Source organism: Corythoichthys intestinalis, chromosome 4 (assembly GCF_030265065.1).
Source record: "Corythoichthys intestinalis isolate RoL2023-P3 chromosome 4, ASM3026506v1, whole genome shotgun sequence".
NCBI lineage: Eukaryota > Metazoa > Chordata > Actinopteri > Syngnathiformes > Syngnathidae > Corythoichthys > Corythoichthys intestinalis.
In genome coordinates, this window is record NC_080398.1 from 1,946,260 (window position 1) to 1,967,439 (window position 21,180).

General features: G+C 36.7%; 1 protein-coding gene across 1 annotated transcript; it reads right to left on the reverse strand.

Moving 5' to 3' along the window:
- Positions 1–7,313: 7,313 nt before the first annotated feature.
- LOC130915057 (uncharacterized protein C1orf232-like) lies at positions 7,314–20,999 on the reverse strand. The gene is made up of 5 exons (XM_057834749.1): positions 20,641–20,999; positions 16,238–16,531; positions 14,563–14,643; positions 14,369–14,475; positions 7,314–8,416 (listed from the first exon to the last, which is right to left on the reverse strand). Exons 2-5 carry the CDS (start codon positions 16,316–16,318, stop codon positions 8,041–8,043), a joined length of 645 nt encoding a protein of 214 aa, XP_057690732.1. The 5' UTR covers positions 16,319–16,531; positions 20,641–20,999; the 3' UTR covers positions 7,314–8,040.
- Positions 21,000–21,180: the final 181 nt, after the last annotated feature.

Genomic DNA, 21,180 nt, shown 5'->3' on the forward strand with positions numbered 1-21,180 from the left:
ACTTGCACAATTAGTGGTTGACTAAATACTTATATGCCCCACTGTAAGTACGCGATAATATCTCGTTAAAGTGATGGTGTCTGTAATTCTGCTCTTTCATGCTCTCACCTCCAGATAGGGTTTCGCTGTTTAAATTTTTGTTGTTGTTGTCTTCTTTCTTTTCGCCATGCTTAATGTGGTACACACAAGGACACAGGTTGAGTCAACTTTAATCCATTTTAACTGGCTGCAAGTATGATTTAGTTATTGCCACCACCTGTTATGTGCCACAGGTAAATAACAGGTGCTGTTGATTACAAAAATTAGAGAAGCATCACATGATTTTTCAAAGTTTGCCAATACTTTTGTCTGGCCCATTTTTGGAGTTTTGTGTCAAATGATAATAATTTAATTTTTTTCCCATTATCTTTTGTGTTTTTTCATTGCAAGCAAAATAAATGAAGATATTACCACCAAAGCATTTGTAATTGCAATTATTTTCTGGGAGAAATTGAGCATTATCTAAAAGAATTGCAGGGGTGCCAATACTTTTGGCCAGACGTGTATAGGTCTTTTTTTTTTTTTTTTTTTTTTTTTTTTTTTTTTAAGGGTTCCATTTGTGTCCCCAATGTATTTTCACTAAAGTTGGACAAATTCACATGCCAGTCATACAATATTTTTTATGTACTATCAATAGCCATCTATTATAAATTCAAGGGTATAGGCTTCTAAATTATTATTATTTAAAGGTTAAAGGTTGTGATGCAGTTTTGCTATGTCCCCACAATGTTTCATTCAAATTGAGTCTATAAAAGAAGTTAAATAAGCAGCAAATAAAAAATAATTATTATTTTATTGTCCTGGATAAATTATCTTTAATCATGTGTTGTTTTTAAATTAAAATAATATTATTTAATTAATTAATGATAATCCCCATGGTTAGTCTATTCTGTTAGGTTGTGTTTGTGTCTCTTTAAGAAAATTCCCAATTTAACAATGACATCACTCTTCTGCAAAAACATTACACCAGTGGAGGGAAACTCAACTGTGGTAAGCAATTTTATTTTTCACCTTCTTTAAAAATCATATTTTGCCATTTTAGAAAGTACATCTAGTGTGGTTTACCATAATATGTCCACTCTGTCAAAGCTATAATTAATTGAATCATTTCAGAAGCTTTATTTGTAAAATTATTGATTTCTCATCAAGTACCCATAGTCATGTTAGCTAATATGCTAGCAAAGCTAAGCTGACAGCTAACCTTAGCATTAGTTAGTGTCTACACTGTTACGTCCAGATAGCACCCTATAAAAAAAAATTACCCTCATAGCTCATTTTAGGTGTGAGTTGGTGTGTGTGAAATTTCCAGATGTGATGTGACTCATGACCGCGGAGACGCCCACAAGGGTTATACCTGAACGCCACTAGACATCTCTGTCTATACGAGTCTGTTTATGTGCGCGTGTGTGAGCATCTGCCCTCCCGCCTTTGCTTGTAATCTGACATTTAGTTAGACAAAACAAGACAGGAAAAAACGAAAACAGCCACAGGCTGATTTTTAGCACACCTTTCTCCCCGGTGACTAATTTAACAAGCACACAAAGACATCACGTTGACATGCTCAACACAAAAGCGCCGTAAAAGGTGTCTCACTTTGGAAAGTGATATGACATGCCAAAATTAGCAGGTTTTGACAAAAGAGCTGTGTCAGGATTAGGGGTGTGGCAACGTATCGAAATGGTGATATATTGCGATACTTTGTAGCTTAGAAGGTTATCGATATGCTCCCACCAAGAATTGATATAATATTTTAAAAAGTATCACTGTTTAATTATACAACACACACTACCAGTGTTGTTATGGTCTACAATGACGTTGACGAAAATATTTCATCAACAAAATTTTTTTCATGGTGATAACGAGCTAAAAACCGTGTCTTGGGAGACGAGAACATAACGAGACGGATGCCAGTTTTCGTCAGACGAGACGAGATAAAAATTGGCCGTAGCTGCCGTCGTAAGTTTACAATGTGTGACATTTTTTTATCGTATGCATATTTAGCACACATCGTAGCAGTGTTTAGTCATGTTAAATGTGGAAAGACAGAGGTGATCATTTTTTGGCCAAAAAAGGAAAGGTCAAAGATAAGCAGCCAACTTAGCACAATGTCCCTTACAGCTACAAATCAAGTCAGAAACCTTGGCGTAATTATTGACTCAGACCTAAAATTTGATAGCCATCTAAAGTCCGTCACTAAATCCGCTTATTACCACCTAAAAAATATAACCAGAATTAAGGGGCTTCTGACTCAACAAGACATGGAAAAACTTATGCATGCATTCATTTTCAGTAGATTGGACTACTGCAACGGTATATTTACAGGTCTTGATAAAAAATCAGTCAGGAAGCTGCAGCTAGTACAGAATGCAGCAGCCAGAGTCCTCACAAATACAAGGAAGCTGGACCACATTACACCGGTTTTGAAATCACTACACTGGCTTCCAGTGAGTCAAAGGATAGACTATAAAATACTACTGCTGGCCTACAAAACACTTAATGGCTTTGGACCAAAATACATGCTTGACTTGTTAGATTCCTATGAGACATCTAGACCCCTAAGGTCGTCTGGAACGGGTCTTCTGCATGTTCCAAGAACAAGAACCAAGCAGGGTGAGGCAGCATTTAGTTATTATGCTTCTCACCTCTGGAACAAGTTACCCGAACGTCTGAAGTATGCTCAAACTGTTAGCTCCTTTAAATCAGGGCTAAAAACGCTTTTGTTTGGCACTGCATATTCATAACTGTCTATATATTTCAACCTACCTGCCTTCTATTCCTCCTGTGCTTATCTCCATTGCTGATTTCACTGATTATTATTAGTAGTAGTTTTTGCTTTATTTTTATTGTTGTTTTATTTTTATTTATTTATTTTTATTCTGTGATTAAATGCGATCTTTTGTCTTGGTTTTTACGTTGTGTTGATTTAAATGTGATTTTTATGGTCTTCATGTGATGTAAAGCACTTTGAATTGCCGTGTGTTGAATTGTGCTATATAAATAAATTTGCCTTGCCTTGCCTTGCATGTCACTCATGTGACGTGCTGCGCATGTGTTATTGTTGCTAATCAATTTGAAATTATTATTACTTATTGATTTTATAAAATTTTGTTTTTCAGTATGAAATGGTCAAAAATTAACATTGGGTATATTTTTACAGTTTGGATGTGACTTTTTTTGTTTTTAATTCAGGCAGATTGACAGCAGGGACGAGAACGAAAAATGGTATTTGGTATGTGGCAAAATGTATTTTGCCATGTGGCTTTTTTTTTGTATGTGGTATAATGGATTTTGGCAAGGGGCATTTTTTTGCATGTGACATTTTTTGGCATGTGGCAAATTTTTTTTGTATGTCGCATTTTTTTTGGAATGTGGCAAAATTGATTTTGGCATGTAGCATTTTTTTGCCATGTGGCAAAATGTACTGTTTTTTGGCATGTGGCGTTTTTTTTTTTTTTGGTGTGTGGCAAAATTGATTTTGGTATGTGGCATTTTTTTGGTATGTGGCAAAATGCATTTTGGTATGTGGCATTTTTTTGGGGTGTGTGGCAAAATGGATTTTGGCACGTGGCATTTTATTGGTATGTGGCAAAATGGATTTTGGCATGTAGCATTTTTATGCCATGTGGCGAAATGTATTTTGGCATGTGGCATTTTTTATGGGTGTGTGGCAAAATTGATTTTAGTATGTGGCATTTATTTTGGTATGTGGCATTTTTTTTTTTTTTTTTGGTATGTGGTAAAATGGATTTTGGTATGTGGCTTTTTTTTTTTTTTTTGGTATGTGGTAAAATGGATTTTGGTATGTGGCATTTTTTTTGCCATGTGGCAAAATGTATTTTGGCATGTGGCATTTTTTTTTTTTTTTTTGGTATGTGGCATTTTTTTTTTTTTGGTATGTGGTAAAATTGATTTTGGTATGTGGCATTTTTTTTTTGGTATGTTGCATTTTATGGTATATGGGTTTTTGCAGGCCATGCACGTCCATGCCATTGACGGCTATGCAGATCCAAAATTTCCATTCATTTTAAATGGCAGAAAAACGTATGGCTGTGATTTTTGACCATACACTTACCATTACAGCGCATTGACATTCAACTGGCACCCAAGTCAGGCTATGCCATTGACGGCTATGAACGTCCAAATTTTCCATTCACTTTAAATAACAGGAAAAGGTGTGGCTATTATTTTTTTACCTTACACTTACCATTACAGCGCATTGACATGCAATTGGCACCTAAGTCAGGCTATGCCATTGACAGCTGTAAACGTCCAAAATTTCCATTCATTTTGAATGGCAGAAAAACGTGTGGCTGTTATTTTTGACCATAGACTTACCATTACAGCACATTGACAGTCAACTGGCACCCAAGTCAGGTTGTGCCATTGACGGCTATGCACGTCCACATACTTTGCCAAAATGCCACATACCTAAAAAAAATGCCACATGCAAAAATCAATTTTGCCACAAACAAAAAAAAAATGCCACATGCCAAAATCCCTTCTGCCACGTACCAGAAAAAAATCCACATGGCAAAAAAAAAAAATGCTCCAGGCCAAAATACATTTTGCCACCTGGCAAAATCAGTTTTGCCACATACAAAATACCACTTTTTGTTCTCGCTGTCACTCCAAATTGATGCGTTTTAGGTCTTTTCTGTTACAAACAAAACAATGTTAATAAAGTTGTACTTTAATGTGAGTTATATGTATGACTTTTAATATAAAAATGACACAATGCAGAGCTATACTTAATAATAATAATAAATATTATATAATAATAATAATAATAATAATTCTATAGACAAATGATACTTTTTACAGTGGTGGTGGCAGTGAGTTGGGGGGTATTAATATGTCAGATTATTCCACTTGAATTAAATATTACTCTTTGTTTTCATTAAGCTAATACCTCTAAAGATGGTCATTTTTCACCTAAATCCAGAAAAATTGGCTTTCAAATAATGTTGTGTATGTATGAACTTTTTAAAATATAAATAATCACACAATGTTTTGCAAAGGTACACTTAAAAAATTAATAATTTTATAGACAAATGATACTTTTTACAGTGGCGGCAGTGAGTTGGGGGGGACGTTTTAGTCTTCTTGGGGGCGCGTATCTTAAAATAATGGAGAAGCACTGCTGTACAAGAATCAGGAAAATAATTTTTATTTTGTTGATGATGTTGTCAAACATTTAAAACGATGTGAGCGTGCACAGGAAGTATTGTTTTGAAGTACAGTATGATGACTGTACAGGATGTGGAGTCAAAAACAATACTTTTGTATGTTAGATCCGGTCTTGTGGGTTTCATCAATGAGGACGAGAATGACTGAGATCAGTCACTCCGGAAGAAAAATAGGCCTGACCAGTGGCGGAACAAATGTGAACAGGCCCCAGGGTTGGGGGGTGCTACTTGACAATTATTCTCAGGCCCCTTTACACTTTTGCGGGCCCCTCAGCTCTGCGAATGATTTTACCTTTCTGTTTGACCCTCGCCCAACCATGCCCACTTTACGCCCGCAAACCGGAAGAAATGCGGTCACACCTCCAGCACCCCCCTATGTTCCGCCCCCGGGCCTGACAGAGATGCGTTATGAAATACAGTCCAGGGATTCCCCGGGTAACGACGTACCTGACTTGCGCGATTTCAACTTTACGACGCGTGTCTCGTCCGCAGTTTTTTCTCCAGTCTTTTTTTTTTTATTATGGTCACGTAACAGCATCTTGTCTGCCACCTCTCAGCATTGATGGTAATTACAGTATATAATTTGTCATTCAATTTTGTTATTTATTCAGTCAAATTAATCTAAATGGTTGATCTCTACAGTAATTGCAATGCATATCTTATTTGGACCTTATTTCCCTCGGTATTATTGTGCAGCCATTGAGGTATGCTTTTGTAAGCGAATACAGTATGTCTCTATTGATTTACTTTATAGCATTATTGTACACTCTTTGTCATTATTGTATTTTATTTTTCTAATAGTGTGTGCGTAGTTTGACGGTGACAAGTTAATAAATGTCAGTTGTAAGAAGAACTATGGCATGATCGGTGTTACCAGAGGGAAATTCTATCTATCTATCTGGCCGTCCATCCGTTGTTTTACATTATTTTATTAATATGACGTATAATACATCTTTTTGAATAGTTATTTTGAGATTTAGGGGGTATTTGGGGGTACTGAAAGGGTTATTTCCAATTTACACGGAAATTCGGGTTATGTCACCAGCCTAGGAACGGAACTCGTTTGTAACCACTATCTGTAGTGACATTTGACAACTTGTGACCGCACTGCAAAGGTAAGTAGCGCCCTCAGGTGGAAAAAAAATATTGAACCAGATTGTCAACACACAAAAAATAATTAATATTTGAAAGCAGAGCCCCCAAAACACAATAAAAATGTATAAATAACTAAAAATTAGGGCTGTCAAAATGATCGCGTTAACGGGCGGTAATTAATTTTTTAAATTAATCACGTTAAAATATTTGACGCAATTAACGCACATGCCCCGCTCAAACAGATTAAAATGACAGTACAGTGTAATGTCTGCTTGTTACTTGTTTTTTTTGGGTGTTTGGCGCCCTCTGCTGGTGCTTGGGTCCAACTAATTTTATGGGTTAGTACCATGAGTGAGCATGGTGTAATTATTTACATCAACAATGGCGAGCTACTAGTTCATTTTTTGATTGAAAATTTACAAATTTTAATAAAATGAAAACATTAAGAGGAGTTTTAATATAAAATTTCTATAACTTGTACTAACATTTATCTTTTAAGAACTACAAGTTTTTCTATCCATGGTTCGCTTTAAGAGAATGTTTATAATGTTAATGCCATCTTGTTGATTTATTGTTATAATAAACAAATACAGTACTTATGTACCGTGTGTTGAACGTATATATCCGTCTTGTGTCTTATCTTTCCATTTCAACAATAATTTACAAAAAAGTATGGCACATTTTACAGATGGTTTGAATAGCCATTAATTACGATTAATTAATTTTTAAGCTGTAATTAACGTTTGACAGCCCTCCTAAAAATATATACAGGTATATATATATATATATTTTTTTTTAAATGTCTATCGGAATATCCTCACATTTAAAAAGTATTGAATGATAAAAAAATAATGATTTTTAAAATCTAAAAAATAAAGCTCTATCACCCCAAAACATAAAGTAGTTAAGCGTGTGATGTATTCATTAAAAAACATGAGAAAACATGAGATGATTGTCTTTATTATATCATCATATAATTATTTACTCGTTCATCTTTTACAGTAAACATCAAGTAAATCCATTTTTTATTGCAGCATAACATAAAAATGAAACCCAGTTCAACATACACAAAGAAAAAAAAAATCATTAGTAGTGTAATTTCCCTTTCCGCATTTACTGCCATTGACAGCAATAAACGTCCATTTTGTCCCTCTAAGTTGAAATGGATTGGACGTCTATTGCCATCACTGGCAGCACACAAGTGATGAAGCACTTTACTACCAGTATTTACTAATTTTGCATTATTGGAGCTTACATTCCTGAGTACGAATACGACACTTGTCATGTGACATCTCAAAAATGCCAGCTGCCATTGACAGCAATAGACGTCAAATGACTTCATCGCTAGTAGACGTCCAATCCATTTGAAGTGGGCGGGTTGGCAGTGAATAACTGAATGTTCATTTGCTGCTAAACTCTTACTTAAAATGGATCGGACGTTTAGCGCCTTCAATGGAAGCCAGCGAGATTATGAATGTTGGCCTGTGAGTTAGCTAGTAATTTAGAGTGGAAATTTAGTCCTGAAATGTTCAACAACACGCCAAAGAAAGACCAAAAAAACAAAGTAAATTTGCATTAACCGTAAATTTTCTGTGATTGATGCAGAATGACATATCAAAAGCCGACAAAAACACCAACTAGTAGCGTAGTTGGTTTACATTCCAGTTTCAGCTAGCGGCTAACGGCAGTAACATCGATTGTGATACCTGAATTTTCCGCGTTAGTCGGTGTCGGCTGGGCTGGCTCTCCTCAACTCGGCCAGTTTGCTGGTGACAAAGTTCCACTTGAAGGAAGCGTCCTGGCCGCCCAGCGTGACGTATTTAGAGAAGCCGTCGTTGCTGCTCTCCCGCCGCTCGTCTTCCTCCGCCGCCTCCATGCCGTCTGTTTCGGCTTCCTCGGAAGGCCCTGGAGATGCCTTCTCCTCGTCGTCCTCTTTGGTCACCACTGTCCCCGCTTCCGTTTCCTCTGTCGCCTTTTGAGCGGCGGCGTCAGCCTCCGCTTGCTTCTTGGCTGCCCAGTTGGCGGCAAAGCTGTCCCAGAATCCACTGCGGGCTTTGGTGGGACGGGGAGGTACCTCAGGCTTTACTGCAAGGGGACTGAAATGCGTGCATACATTAAAAAGAAAAATGATAATATGTAATAACATTTTTCATATGAAACAGAAAATGTGATAAAATTTTGGGGTCATGAGGTCAAAGGTCACAGGGTTCAAAATATGTCCTCTAGATTATGAAAGAACAAATTAAGGAATTATTAAAATAGCAGGATATGCTTGTAATATCAATGATTAAATTTTGAGGTAGTGAGGTCAAAGGTCACAGGCCAAAGGTCACACAAAACAAGCCAGCTAGTTTTTTCTTCTGCAGAGAGAAACAAAACATCCTATTTTGTCAACTCTGTTAAAGTCTACTCTGTAATATATGGTATAATTATATAATATTATATATTTTTATATAATAAGTTCTGTGTAAGACAGCAATTTGTAAACCTATTATCACCTCTTTTGAAATAGCATGTGTTCGTTCTTAAAAAAATGCATACACAATATTTTACACTCTGTCAATTTCTCATGAACTGCGTCAGCACGGTCTAGCTATGTTTTGTTATTTTTGTAGTTAAAACGATTGTTATCATTATATGTGATAATCTTCCTACGCTGGCGACATAACCCGAGTTTCTGCGAAAGTCGGAATTAACCCTTTCAAAATACCTTTCCAAAAAGTCCAGAAGTATTGTATTTTGTTTAATAATGGATACACTGCCCTCTCGTGGCAGCGTTGGGTCTGACTGGACTGTCGCCTTGCAGACTTGTCTGTCATGGATAAAGCACAGCTGCGCTCTGGTTTGGCCCACATAAGACTGTAAGTTGTTTCAGCTTATATATGTTTGTGTATGCATCTGTAATTAAGTTAAGAGCTACAGCTTAGAATTGTAAATATGTTAGAATCCGTAGAATTTAAGCTAGCTGACTTTTGTGAGGCAAATTAGGCTAATTTAATTTACTAAATTTACATATTGATCAGACTAGAAGGACATTTCAACACAAATTTTTTTGTGTCAAGTGTTTTATTGTTAAAATGTGTGTCGTTTTGAACAGACGTGTACCTACAGTATGTGTGTTACAGCTTTACAAATTGTCAAAAGTGAAGGAAGTAAAAACCTTAAAAAAGCACAATTGCCTTGTTTCGACTTCACATTTAGTGAGGACAGAACACGTCATATTACCGATTTTATCAATTGCTTTGGTACGTTCCCTGGATAAGGCATTCAAGACTGTATAGCAAGAGAGTAGTTCCATTTTGACATGGATGAAAATTTGTGGCCCCACAGGGAGGAATGTCAAGATGTGTAGAGAGAATCGTGAGGTCCCGACATGTAGCATTCAAAGTTTGGTTGTGCCGATTGTCTTATGTTCACATTTCTAATTTTGCTTTTGTTTTTTTCCCCGTTTGTAATAGTCAGTACTGTCTTTTGCTTTCTGTATCGCAGTGACATAGTCAGGAAATTGTAAAAACAGTAAAAGTGTAAAGTGAATCTTGTCCAGTCTCTCCCACACACATCAGCATCAGAGCCTTCCCCTAGAGTAACTGTTCAATTGAGAGCATCACTAAGCAATTTGACTGTCTTGTCTGTACACAATGAAACAAGGGCTTGTCAATCTGACAGCACTCACGTTTATTGACACAGAAGTTAAATTTGGAGCGATAGACTAAGTATTTCTGTACAAAAAAAAATGGCTCTTGCAGGTAATCCATGTTGTTTTGCTACTTGTGCTACATGTGAGCGTTGAACAAGTAGTTTTGAGAATTTCAGTTCTGATCCGAGAAACGTACCAAAGCAGTTAAGAAAAACTGTAACACAATTGCTCTCTCTTGTGGCCATACATTGCATACAAACGCAAAGACACTCACTTTTGGTAAGTAGCAAAATGGATTTTGGTATGTGACATTTTTCATTTATTTATTTATTTTTTGTATGTAGCATTTTTCAAGGCCATGCACGCCCATGCCATTGACGGCTATGCACGGCCAAATTTTCCATTAATTTTGAATGACAGAAAAACTTGTGGTTGTGATTTTTGACCATACAATTTACAGTGCCTTGCAAAAGTATTCGGCCCCCTTGAATCTTGCAACCTTTCGCCACATTTCAGGCTTCAAACATAAAGATATGAAATTTAATTTTTTTGTCAAGAATCAACAACAAGTGGGACACAATCGTGAAGTGGAACAACATTTATTGGATAATTTCAACTTTTTTAACAAATAAAAAACTGAAAAGTGGGGCGTGCAATATTATTCGGCCCCTTTACTTTCAGTGCAGCAAACTCACTCCAGAAGTTCAATGAGGATCTCTGAATGATCCAATGTTGTCCTAAATGACCGATGATGATAAATAGAATCCACCTGTGTGTAATCAAGTCTCCGTATAAATGCACCTGCTCTGTGATAGTCTCAGGGTTCTGTTTAAAGTGCAGAGAGCATTATGAAAACCAAGGAACACACCAGGCAGGTCCGAGATACTGTTGTGGAGAAGTTTAAAGCCGGATTTGGATACAAAAAGATTTCCCAAGCTTTAAACATCTCAAGGAGCACTGTGCAAGCCATCATATTGAAATGGAAGGAGCATCAGACCACTGCAAATCTACCAAGACCCGGCCGTCCTTCCAAACTTTCTTCTGAAACAAGGAGAAAACTGATCAGAGATGCAGCCAAGAGGCCCATGATCACTCTGGATGAACTGCAGAGATCTACAGCTGAGGTGGGAGAGTCTGTCCATAGGACAACAATCAGTCGTACACTGCACAAATCTGGCCTTTATGGAAGAGTGGCAAGAAGAAAGCCATTTCTCAAAGATATCCATAAAAAGTCTCGTTTAAAGTTTGCTACAAGCCACCTGGGAGACACACCAAACATGTGGAAGAAGGTGCTCTGGTCAGATGAAACCAAAATTTAACTTTTTGGCCACAATGCAAAACGATATGTTTGGCGTATAAGCAACATAGCTCATCACCCTGAACACACCATCCCCACTGTCAAACATGGTGGTGGCAGCATCATGGTTTGGGCCTGCTTTTCATCAGCAGGGACAGGGAAGATGGTTAAAATTGACGGGAAGATGGATGCAGCCAAATACAGGAACATTCTGGAAGAAAACCTGTTGGTATCTGCACAAGACCTGAGACTGGGACGGAGATTTATCTTCCAACAGGACAATGATCCAAAACATAAAGCCAAATCTACAATGGAATGGTTCAAAAATAAACGTATCCAGGTGTTAGAATGGCCAAGTCAAAGTCCAGACCTGAATCCAATCGAGAATCTGTGGAAAGAGCTGAAGACTGCTGTTCACAAACACTCTCCATCCAACCTCACTGAGCTCGAGCTGTTTTGCAAGGACGAATGGGCAAGAATGTCAGTCTCTCGATGTGCAAAACTGATAGAAACATACCCCAAGCGACTTGCAGCTGTAATTGGAGCAAAAGGTGGCGCTACAAAGTATTAACGCAAGGGGGCCGAATAATATTGCACGCCCCACTTTTCAGTTTTTTATTTGTTAAAAAAGTTTAAATTATCCAATACATTTTGTTCCACTTCATGATTGTGTCCCACTTGTTGTTGATTCTTGACAAAAAATTAAAATTTTAAATCTTTATGTTTGAAGCCTGAAATGTGGCGAAAGGTTGCAAGGTTCAAGGGGGCCGAATACTTTTGCAAGGCACTGTACATTGCAGCGCATTGACATTCAACTGCCGCCCAAATAGGGCTATGCCATTGACGGCTATGAACGTCCAAATTTTCCATTCATTTTAAATGGCAGAAAAACGTGTGGCTGTGATTTTTGACCATACACTTACCATTACAGCGCATTGACATGCAACTGGCACCCAAGTCAGGCTATACCATTGACGGCTATGAACGTCCAAATTTTCCATTAATTTTGAATGACAGAAAAATGTGTGGTTGTGATTTTTGACCATACACTTTACATTACAGCGCATTGACATTCAACTGGCACCCAAATAAGGCTATGCCATTGACGGCTATGAACGTCCCAAATTTTCCATTCATTTTAAATGGCAGGAAAACGTGTGGCTGTGATTTTTTACCATACACTTACCATTACAGCACACTGACATGCAACTGGCACCCAAGTAAGGCTATGTTATTGACGCCTATGAACGTCCACATACGTTGCCAAAATGCCACATAACCCCAAAAAATGCCTCATGCAACAATCCATTTTGCCACATACAAAAAAAATGCCATATGCCAGAATACAGAAAATCCAGAAATCAGATTTTGAGCAATAGACTAAGTATTTTTGCACAAAAAACTGGCTTTTGCAGGTAAATCCGTGTTTGTTTGTTTTTTGCTACTTGTGAGGGTTGAACAAGTAGTTTTGAGAATTTCAATTCTGATCTGAAAAACGTACACAAGCAGTTGAGAAAAAAACTGCAATTGCCTCCTTTTGTGGCCATACATTGCAAACAAACGCAAAGACACTCACTTTTGGTATGTAGCAAAATGGATTTTGTATGTGGCATTTTTTGGGGTATGTGACAAATGTATTTTGGTATGTGGCATTTTTCAAGGCCATGCACGTCCATGCCATTGTCGGCTATGGACGTCCAAATGTTGCATTAATTTTGAAGGACAGAAAAACGTGTGGTTGTGATTTTTTACCGTACACTTTACATTACAGCGCATTGACATTCAACTGGCACCCAAATAAGGCTATGCCATTGGCGGTTATGAACGTTCAAATTTTCCATTCATTTTAAATGGCAGAAAAACATGCATGGCTGTGATTTTTGACCATACACTTACCATTACAGTGCATTGACTTGAAACTGGCACCCAACTCAGGCTATGCTATTGACGGCTATGAACGTCCACATACGTTGCCAAAATGCCGCATAACCCAAAAAAATGCCTCATGCAAAAATCCATTTTGCCACATACCAAAAAAATGCCTCGTGCAAAAATCCATTTTGCCACATACAAAAAAAAATGCCATATGCCAAAATACAGAAATTAAAATTTGAGCGATAGATTAAGTATTTTACGCAAAAAAATGGCTTTTGTAGGTAAATCCATGTTTTTTTGCTACTTGTGAGGGTTGAACAGGTAGTTTTGAGAATGTCCATTCTAATCTGAGAAACATTACAAAGCAGTTGAGAAAAAAAACTGCAATTGCTCCCTCTTGTGGCCATACATTGCAAACAAACGCAAAGACGGACTCACTTTTGGTATGTAGCAAAATGGATTTTGTATGTGGCATTTTTTTGGGTATGTGGCAAATGTATTTTGGTATGTGGCATTTAAAAAAAATAAAAATGTATGGCATTTTTCAAGGCCATACACGTCCATGCCATCGACGGCTATGCACACCCAAATTTTCCATTCATTTTGAAAGGCAGAAAAACGTGTGGCTGTGATTTTTGACCATACACTTTCCATTACAGCACATTGACATTCAACTGGCACCCAAATAAGGCTATGCCATTGACACCTATGAACGTCCAAATTTTCCATTCATTTTAAATGGAAGAAAAACATGTGGCTCTGATTTTTTACCGTACATTTACCATTACAGCACATTGACAGTCAACTGGCACCCAAGTAAGGCTATGCCATTGACGGCTATGAATGTCCACATACGGTGCCAAAATGCCACATACCCCAAAAAAATGCCACATGCAAAAATCAATTGTGCCACATTCCCAAAAAAATACCACATCGCAAAATCAGTTTTTGCCACATACGGAAAAAAAAAAATGCCTCATGCCAAACATACGGGGGGAAAAAAAAAATGCCTCATGCCAAAATCCAGAAATTAAATTTTGAGCAATAGACTAAGTATGTAGCAAAAAAAACGGTAAAATGGTAAATCCATGTTGTTTTGCTACTTTTGAGGGTTGAACAAGTAGTTTTGGGAATTTCAATTCTGATCTGAGAAACGTACCAAAGCAATTGAGAAAAAATGAAATACAATTGCTTCCTCTTGTGGTCATACATTGCAAACAAACACAAAGACAGACTCACTGGTCTGCAACTGGAGGACTTTCTGGCTCTTGCAGTAGTTGGTGTTGATCATCTTTGTTGAAGAGGGCTGATAGTCTGTTCCAGCTCTTGGCTCCTGCTCCTTGCATCTGAACACAAAAATGTACAAAAGGGGTCAAAGGTTAACCAAATAAATAAAATAAAGACAGGTTGAAATGAGATGACATACGGCGTACTTTTCGGGCCAGCTGGAAGACAGCGTTTTGGCTTTCGTCTTGCTGGACTGGACTCATCATGTCTTCTTCCACTTCACTCACCTGAATACATAACCACACACGATGCGTGTCAGTCTTAAGCAGTGGCAACTGATCCCTTTATTGTGCTTCGCTGCCAGATTGTGTTTCTTACCTGTCATTTAAAAATGTAGGTCACTTAAAATTTTGTTCGAAAGCAAAGTTTGCGGCTCCCCTTGCGAATTAATAGCTGCTCAAGTGAAGTTCAGTTGTATTCAACTTTAAATTTTTAAATCACGGAAGTTCGCATTTAAAATTGATTTTATTAGGACTGCCGCAAACCGTTATATCGATGGTCGATTAAACATTGACTGTTTTTGCAATTGGTCGGTGAATCAGCTAAATTATGAATCAATTTTATGACTTATATTCCTCTGGTCTTTACATTTTAGCTGCAAATGTGTACTGGAGCTAAAAATGATGCTTTTCAAAGAAAATTGAGGACTTTTTTGTTTGTTTTAATTAAAAAAAAAAAAAAAAAATCAAAATATATGTAATTAAAAATAACTAAAAAGAGAATACATGTAACAAAATTATTAAATTGAATAATTGCGTTATTTAAACATTTTTTTAAAATAATAAAAGTATTTTTTTAAAAATAAATATCTATTTAAAAAGTGAATAAAATTGGTGAGAATTTTAAATAAAATGAAAACAATTAAAAATTTTAAAAAGTGAATATCTATAATTAAATTATTAAATTGAATAATTACATTTAAAGATTGAAAAAATATTTTTTGAACAAATACTTATTTTCTATTTAAAAATGAATAAAATCAGAAAGTAGAATTTTAAATAAAATTAAAAGATATAATTAAGAATAAAATAAGAAAATGTCTGTAATTAACTTATTAAATTGAATAATTAATTATTTAAAGATTTTCATAAATTATTTTTTTCAATAAATACATATTTTCTATTTAAAAAATGAATAAAATCGGAAAATAGAATTTTGGCTAAAATTAAAAGATAATTAAAAATAAAACAAGAGAATATCTATAATTAACTTATTAAATTGAATAATTTCATAATTTAAAGATTTTTTTTATGAACACTTATTTTCTATTTAAAAAAATGAATAAAAATGAAAAAAGCAGATTTAAAATAAAATTGTAATATATGATTTAAATTTTACAAAAAGAGAATATCCTAAATCAAATCGTTAAACTGAATAATTATATAATTTTATTTTTTTTTTAAAATAAAAAGTAATATGAACCTTTTTATATTTATTTTCTATTTCCCTTTTGTTTCTATTTTCCCCATTTATAAAAAATAGGGGAATTGATTTAAAATCAATTAAAAAAATATAGAATCAACATGTATATAAAAGAGAATATCTAAAATTATTAAATTGAGTAATCACATTATTTCAATATTTTTAAGATCGATTTGAATATATATTTTTAAATAAATAAAAAATATGAACTGTTTTATAATTATTTTCTATTTAAAAAATGGGGAAATGACTATTAAAAAAAATTTAGGTCAATAGTAGCTAAACAATAACTTTATTTATATACTTATTTAATAATCAGTTCGTCGATTAATCGCGGCGGCCCTCATTTTACTTCATCGACTGCTATTGACGACTGAAACATGATCATTGACCGAATACCTCATCCGCCGAGTCGTCCACGTACTCCGGATCGAGCGTCTTCATGACTTTGCTCTTATAAAGCCTCCACGTGTGATTCATGGACGGATGCTGCTGTGGTGACGCACGTGCTCGGACTTCACTCGGCTACTTTTTCTTCCTCTTTGGCCGTCATCAAGCGGTCAGCGGCAGCCGAGGGCAGGATCGGACGTGGCGTCAACATCCGAGCGTCGGAAGAGCCTGTGGAGGTGAAGCGTGGCACTACCTGTGAGGAGGGAGGGAAGAGTCACGCTTGAGGACGCCTGCCTGGGTTACCTGGAAACAAGTGTGGATTTCATCATGCATATTTCACACAGTCGGCCTCAGTCCATTGTAAGTCAACATTGGCTCCAGTGACAGTGACTCAAGCAAATACAGTATTTTTAATTAAAAAAAATATATATTAAAAAATTTTTTTATTTAATTTACTGTCTCACAAACGACACATCCTAAAACATTTTTCCCAAGTCTTTGTTTTTCTGACTAACTTATTTTTGGAGTACCGTATTTTCCGCACTATAAGGCGCACCTAAAAGCCTTTAATTTTATCAAAAGCAGCTTATAATTACATGCACGTTATATATGGATAAATATTGGTTAATCATGGCATGACATTCCCTTTAGCCCAGCACCATCTAGTGGATGTATAACGCAACCCCAACCACTACGACAGTATTTTTTTGGACTACAAGCCGCTACTTTTTGCTCGTTGTTTCTACCCTGCGCATTTATAAGGAAGCGGCTTATTTGTGGAGATTTGTTTTTCCTGTTAAAAATGATCAAATTGGATAATTCCATACATTTTAAAAGAATGGATTTCCAAATTTTGCCATGACATAGCTCTCAGCCGCCAAACTAGCACCGATAAAGCTTGCTAGAAGCTCGTCAGATTTACTCAAAAACTCAGGATTTTATAGATCAATATTAGAGATGTCCCGATCACGTTATTTTCAAAGTATCGGAATCGGCAAAAAAATATCGTACATGCCTTTTTTTAACATATATATATATATTTCTTAATTAAATCGTTTTCTAATTGTATTTAACGTTACAGACATAATAGGTTACACTTATCCAGAGTCTTTAGTTTAAGGTTAAGGTAGGGTTACAAAATTTATCGCGTTAACGGCGAGAATTAATATTTTTTACATTTATCACGTTACAATATTTAACGCAATTAACGCATGCGCTGCACGACCCACTCATGCATTGTCGCGTTCAATCTATAGTAGCGCTGTTTTACCCATACAGTAAATAGAGCTAAAAGGCAGCGTTAAATGAGTAGAGTGAATTTTGGCAGCCTTTGGAGCCTTTTTTTAATTGGCTAAAGCCTTACAATCCCTCTCCCAGCGATTAGAAATATCGTGGGAAGCAATGTGGGGAAGAAAGGTAGTAGTTTAACTTTTTCTTAACACCCTATGTTATGTCCCAACGCAGAGAAGATATATCAATTGGTACCACTACGCACAGTCATGGTTACACTTCCCATCATGCATTTGGGCAGAACAGTTAAATGGCTACAGTATCATTTACTGAAAGCTCAACAAATACACTAGATGGCAATATTTAGTCACAATATACAAAGTCACATTTATCCTTTAAGAATTACAAGTCTTTCTATCCGTGGATCCCTCTCACAGAAAGAATGTTAATAATGTAAATGCCATCTTGAGGATTTATTGTCATAATAAACAAATACAGTACTTATGTACTGTATGTTGAATGTATATATTCGTCCGAGTTTTATTCATTTTTTTCTTAATGCATTGCCAAAATGTATATGATCGGGAAAAATTATCGGGAATGATTGGAATTGAATCGGGAGCAAAAAAAAAAGCAATCGGATCGGGAAATATCGGGATCGGCAGATACTCAAACTAAAACGATCGGGATCGGATCGGGATCAAAAAAACATGATCGGAACAACCCTAATCAATATGGCTCCATCTGATACTGTATGCTGCTACAAACGAACCATTTTAAATAGAAGGGCATCCACTATTTGCTACGACAAGAAAATGCGATGCTAGCATTGATTAGCCGTTTTCAACTGGCATTCGGAGGACTTTATTGCCATGGTATGCTACCACATAGCTGCTATATAAGGTTTAGCACTAGCTGTTAATCGTTTTTAAGAGGATTTCATCCACTTCAAGTTTAGAAGGCAAGGTAAATATCGTTGCAAATGTAGTGACCTGTTTTTTAAAGTTTGTTTTTAAGCATTCAGATAACATGTGTTGGTGATGTTGATGTGTTTATCTGGTTTAAAATGTTTGATCTATGAAATATTTCTGGCTAACATCTATGTAAATATCCAATTTTAAGATGAAATTTGGTTGTTGCGGCTTATAATCAGGTGCACTTTATAGTCCAGAAATTACAGTACTACTAATACTGCGCCTTATAATGCGGTGCGCCCTATACAGGTAGTCCCAGGGGTATGACGTACTCGACTTACGCGAATTCGTCTTTACAACACCGGAGTCTCGTCCGCCATTTTGTCTCCCGTCTTTCGTTTTTTTTTTGTTTTGTTTTGTTTTGTTTTTGTCACAATAAACAGTACCTTATTGTACCTCACAGTATCTTATTTTTTACTTTACTTTATCAATATGACGTGTTCTGTCCTCACTAAACGTGGTTATTCAGCTTGACAGACAACAAACAAGGCAATTGTGCTTTTTCAAGCTTTTTACTTCCTTCACTTTTGACAATTTGTAAAGCTGTAACACACATATGAAGACCTTCGTTGAAAACGACACAAATTTAACAATAAAAAACAAATGTTCAAACATCCTTCTAGTCTGATCAATATGTGAATTTCGTAGATTAGACCAATTTGCCTAACAAAAGTCTCCTAGCTTAAATGCTACAAATGCTAACGAATTTACAATTGTCAGAGCAAATCACTCACGCGTAACTCCACAAACTGTAGCTGTAGACAAACATATATTAGCTGAAACAACTTACAGGCTTATGTGGGCCAAACAAGAGCGCAGCTTTCCTTTATCCATGTCAGATGTCTGAGTCTGCTTCTTTGTCATACAAGGCGACAGTCCAGCCAGACCCAACGCTGCCAACCCACCATCATTAAACATAATACTGTACAATACTTTTGGGATTTTTTGAGAAAGAAAACGAGTTTAAATAAGGCGGCAGCAGAGGAATGGCACTATTTCCAATTGTTGTATATAGTTGAATCGTCTCAATATATGAATTTTGATTCTAATAATAATTCTACGTCTCATTTAATTTTAGGTGTCGTATACACTTTAATCTTTAAGAATGGTTAACGATGACGTTAAAAATAACTTTGAGAAGTATTGCTCTGTGGAAGTCAATACTATTACGTTGTGTGTAGCTATATTCGCATCGCCTTGATGTTTAATCCTGAGCTACTGTGAGGATGTTTAAGGTGAACATGAATTATGAATGCACATGCACGCACAAAGAGAAGCTCAGCTTTCTCAATGGAAATGACACCCCCGTTTTACACACGCACACGCTGGCCCAAATCCTTTGTTTTTGTACGTATTTGTTTTGAGCACAACAAACTTTTATAAATATGCAAAAAAATATTACAAGACAAGATTCAACAACAACTGTAAAACTGTCTCGTGATTGACTTCTAGCTCCCCCATCTGACAGCTTTCCGTCATAAAGCCGGAGGACTTTAAAGGGGAAATGTAAACTAAGGTTGACCAACCATGTTTTTGAATAATATCAATGGCTAAACAATTATGGCCAAAGGATAGCAGGGCACGTAAATGGACATCTTTCGTTCGCACGAAGCGAATGAATTTCACGCCATCATCGAGTAGTGTTCTCTGCTGCAAACACTTCGAAGATGCCTGCTTCTTTAACCGGTCTACTTATGATCAAGGATTTGCCAAAAAGTAAGTGTGATTTTTGGGTAGATGACTGATGACTTTGTCAAAGCAGAGCTGCCAACTGTTGTGGAATGTACAGTAGAAGCTAGCGACGTTAGCCGAAAGCCAACTCGTGGCAATAGTCGTGGCATAGTTGTTGTTGTGTTCGCTAGTGTTACGTCCCAAGGACGGCTCGCGAAGGGCGTAACATAAATTGAGCCACACAATTTCACAAGTGGCACAAAATTTACACAACAAACTCGCACTGAATATGGTAAATGGTCTTATACTTGTATAGCGCTTTTCCACCTTTCAAGGCAATATGTACAAAATGTAGATGAAGCACGCCTTCAGGGTAAGTCCAGGCCAAAACAACAAACATAAGGAATCTACACTTGAACCCCAACCGCTAACTAAACCCTGATCATGAAAAAGAACGACGAAAAGATAGCCACTAACCTAGCTTCTTACGCTAAAAAAAACCAGGAGAAAACGGGTTGAACAGAAATGGCGACTTACCCCTTCTTGCTTCAGTGCTCTTATTTACAGTGGTGAACAAAAACGATCCAATAACGAATAAACACAAAAGACCTCACCAAAAAAGCGGGAGTGTATCAGACTAGCGATCAAATGCAAACGAGCGTGAATGGCGAGCTAACAGCTGGCGAGGAGGACCGCGGCAGAATGCTGTCAAATGTGAACGTTGACAGCTCAAGTCCCGCAGTGAATCATGGGAAATGTAGTCTCAGGACAACACTGAAGTGGTGCTTTGTAATCTGTTCGCTTGTGTGAAAAAACTACATTTCCTCACGCCATTAGACGCCACTTCCTGCCGATAGCCCCATGAAGTAGTAGTAGCTGGTAGTACGAGGCGAGGCGGAGATGAGCGACAAGCAAAACTTCGTAGTCGAATGTGGCGGCAGTCCGCGATTATTTTGTTTTCTTATTGTTGCCACAATAAAGTGGAGAAAGCCATCAACGACTCATCTCCTTCTTTCCCCCCAACGTTTCTATATTATTATTTTATATGCACGAGAGCTGCAGGATCTGCCAAAATGA